This window comes from Phalaenopsis equestris, unplaced genomic scaffold (assembly GCF_001263595.1).
Source record: "Phalaenopsis equestris unplaced genomic scaffold, ASM126359v1 Scaffold000297, whole genome shotgun sequence".
NCBI classification, from domain to species: Eukaryota; Viridiplantae; Streptophyta; class Magnoliopsida; order Asparagales; family Orchidaceae; genus Phalaenopsis; species Phalaenopsis equestris.
In genome coordinates this window covers 1,352,433-1,354,204 of record NW_018164739.1, presented here as the reverse complement: position 1 = coordinate 1,354,204, position 1,772 = coordinate 1,352,433, and the positions used below count along the sequence as shown (strand labels likewise).

The 1,772-nt window shown below is 44.1% G+C and overlaps 1 protein-coding gene across 1 annotated transcript; it reads left to right on the top strand.

Moving 5' to 3' along the window:
- Positions 1-312: 312 nt before the first annotated feature.
- LOC110025381 (probable membrane-associated kinase regulator 5) lies at positions 313-1,763 on the top strand. Its single transcript, XM_020725835.1, has 2 exons — positions 313-1,335; positions 1,427-1,763. The coding sequence occupies exons 1-2, from the start codon at positions 504-506 to the stop codon at positions 1,531-1,533; spliced, it is 939 nt and encodes a 312-aa protein (XP_020581494.1). The 5' UTR covers positions 313-503; the 3' UTR covers positions 1,534-1,763.
- The last annotated feature ends 9 nt before the right edge of the window (positions 1,764-1,772 follow it).

The window sequence follows — 1,772 nt, the reverse complement described above, 5'->3', positions numbered from 1 at the left end:
ATGTATAGCCTAAAAACAGGCCCTCGCTGAGCTACGGAAACACCAATCTTTACCCCCCAAGGGGCAACTCCTTCTCTCATTCTCTTTTTTATTAACTCAGATTCGGCGCTCATTGTGCCAAAAGACAGATTTGGGCTCAATAATAAATAATATGTTTAATGTGTTAGATATATAAATTTTGGTATTTGAATTATATGCATGTAAATCCCCCTATTTTAACAGCCCCATGTATAATTTATCCGTTAAGAAGCAACTTTGAGTTGTACCAAACTCGAATTTCCAACAATTCCGATCTATTTTAAGCCTCGGAAAGTTCTCTGTTCGCATGAAGTTTCCCCGGCCTTCGCACCTTTAACTCCCATACACATAAATAATGGCCCTGAGAGTTTATCAGCCAGGAAAGCATTGTAAACTAAGAAGTCGGTCGACTTCACCCGCTCCCAGTCCATAAACGTACGTCAGAGCAAGAGTTTGTCTTCTTGTCACTCCCTTCTCCCCTCGCCATGGAAGTATTTGGCTTGCTTAAGCTGAGAAGGAGCGGAGACGACCCAATAGCCCCCACCACCAACGCTCCCACCTTCACCCACTGCTTCCCTGCCGACAAAAACTATGGTGCCGGCGGAGGTATCGACGACGAAGGCCCCTTTTTTGATCTTGAGTTCTCTGTCCCTGTAGAGCTTAAGATGAACACTTCTTCTTTCATGGGTCACAGGCCCTCTTCCTCTTCTTCTTCCGCTTCTTTAGCAGAAGAGATTCTTTTCAACGGGCGCTCGTTCGCTCTCGAGTTCTCTTCCTCTCCTTCCTCCCTGTTGTTCTCCCCTGCAGTTTCTGAGCCGAACTCCAAGCTCCATTTCCCTGCTTCTGTTATCAAGCCTGCAACAAAGCTCCGAGTCTTCATGTTTCGTTCTAGCTCCAACAGCAGCCGCTCTAATTCTGCATCCACCTCTATAAAATTCATGAAAGAGGAGAAAAAGCTAATTTACAAGGATGTTATCTTTCGTTACATCAGCAAGATCAAACCTTTGTATGTAAAGGTCCTAAAGCTGCGATTTTTAAGGCCACCGGCCGGCTCGAACAAGGATGGGTCTGCTGCCCAAGCTGCAGGTGCGAATAAACAGAACAAGGGGAAGCCATCGCTTACAACAAATAACCTTCCATACAGGCTTAAGGTGGTTCCCGGTCGTCTAAGAAAGAGCCGGTCGGCTTCTTCAGCCGTGGCATACGTCTGCTCGCCGCCGATGGTGACGCCTAGACACGATGACTCGCATCTGCAACAGGAAGATGGAATCCAGAGCGCTATCGCCCACTGCAAGAAATCTTTTCATTCAGAAAAAGGTCCTACTTCACTATCCATCCTAAAAATTTCATTTTTACTCGAACAAATTTCTTAACCGTTAATTTATTATATTATAAATTACTGTATCAGGATTTTGGGCTTCAGAATCGCCGCTGCTTCGGTCGATGAGCGATCCCGGCGAAGACAGATCCATTAGAGGCAAAGCCATCCTCGTAGACAATTCTGCCACCTCTTAGTTCATTAGGCAGATTTTTTTTTTTTTTTTGGTTTGAAAAAAGGTTGCTTGATGTGAGAACAATTGAAGGAGCGATTGTCTCTTTCATTTTCTGCTATTTAATCTTACCAACTCTTTAGTGACTGTAAGTAAGTCTCTACATCGAACCTATTATTATTAATTATTCGTTTTAAGAGCTTTTTAAGCATTCTTTGTATAAAAGTTATGTCAAAATCAACGTGCGCCCAACTTCCCCCCCCC

Coding starts and splice junctions, on each gene's coding strand:
- LOC110025381 (XM_020725835.1), top strand. CDS start 504: ATGGAAGTATTTGGCTTGCTTAAGCTGAGAAGGAGCGGAGACGACCCA. Junction 1,336..1,426: donor ATCTTTTCATTCAGAAAAAG/GTCCTACTTCAC, acceptor TTACTGTATCAG/GATTTTGGGCTTCAGAATCG.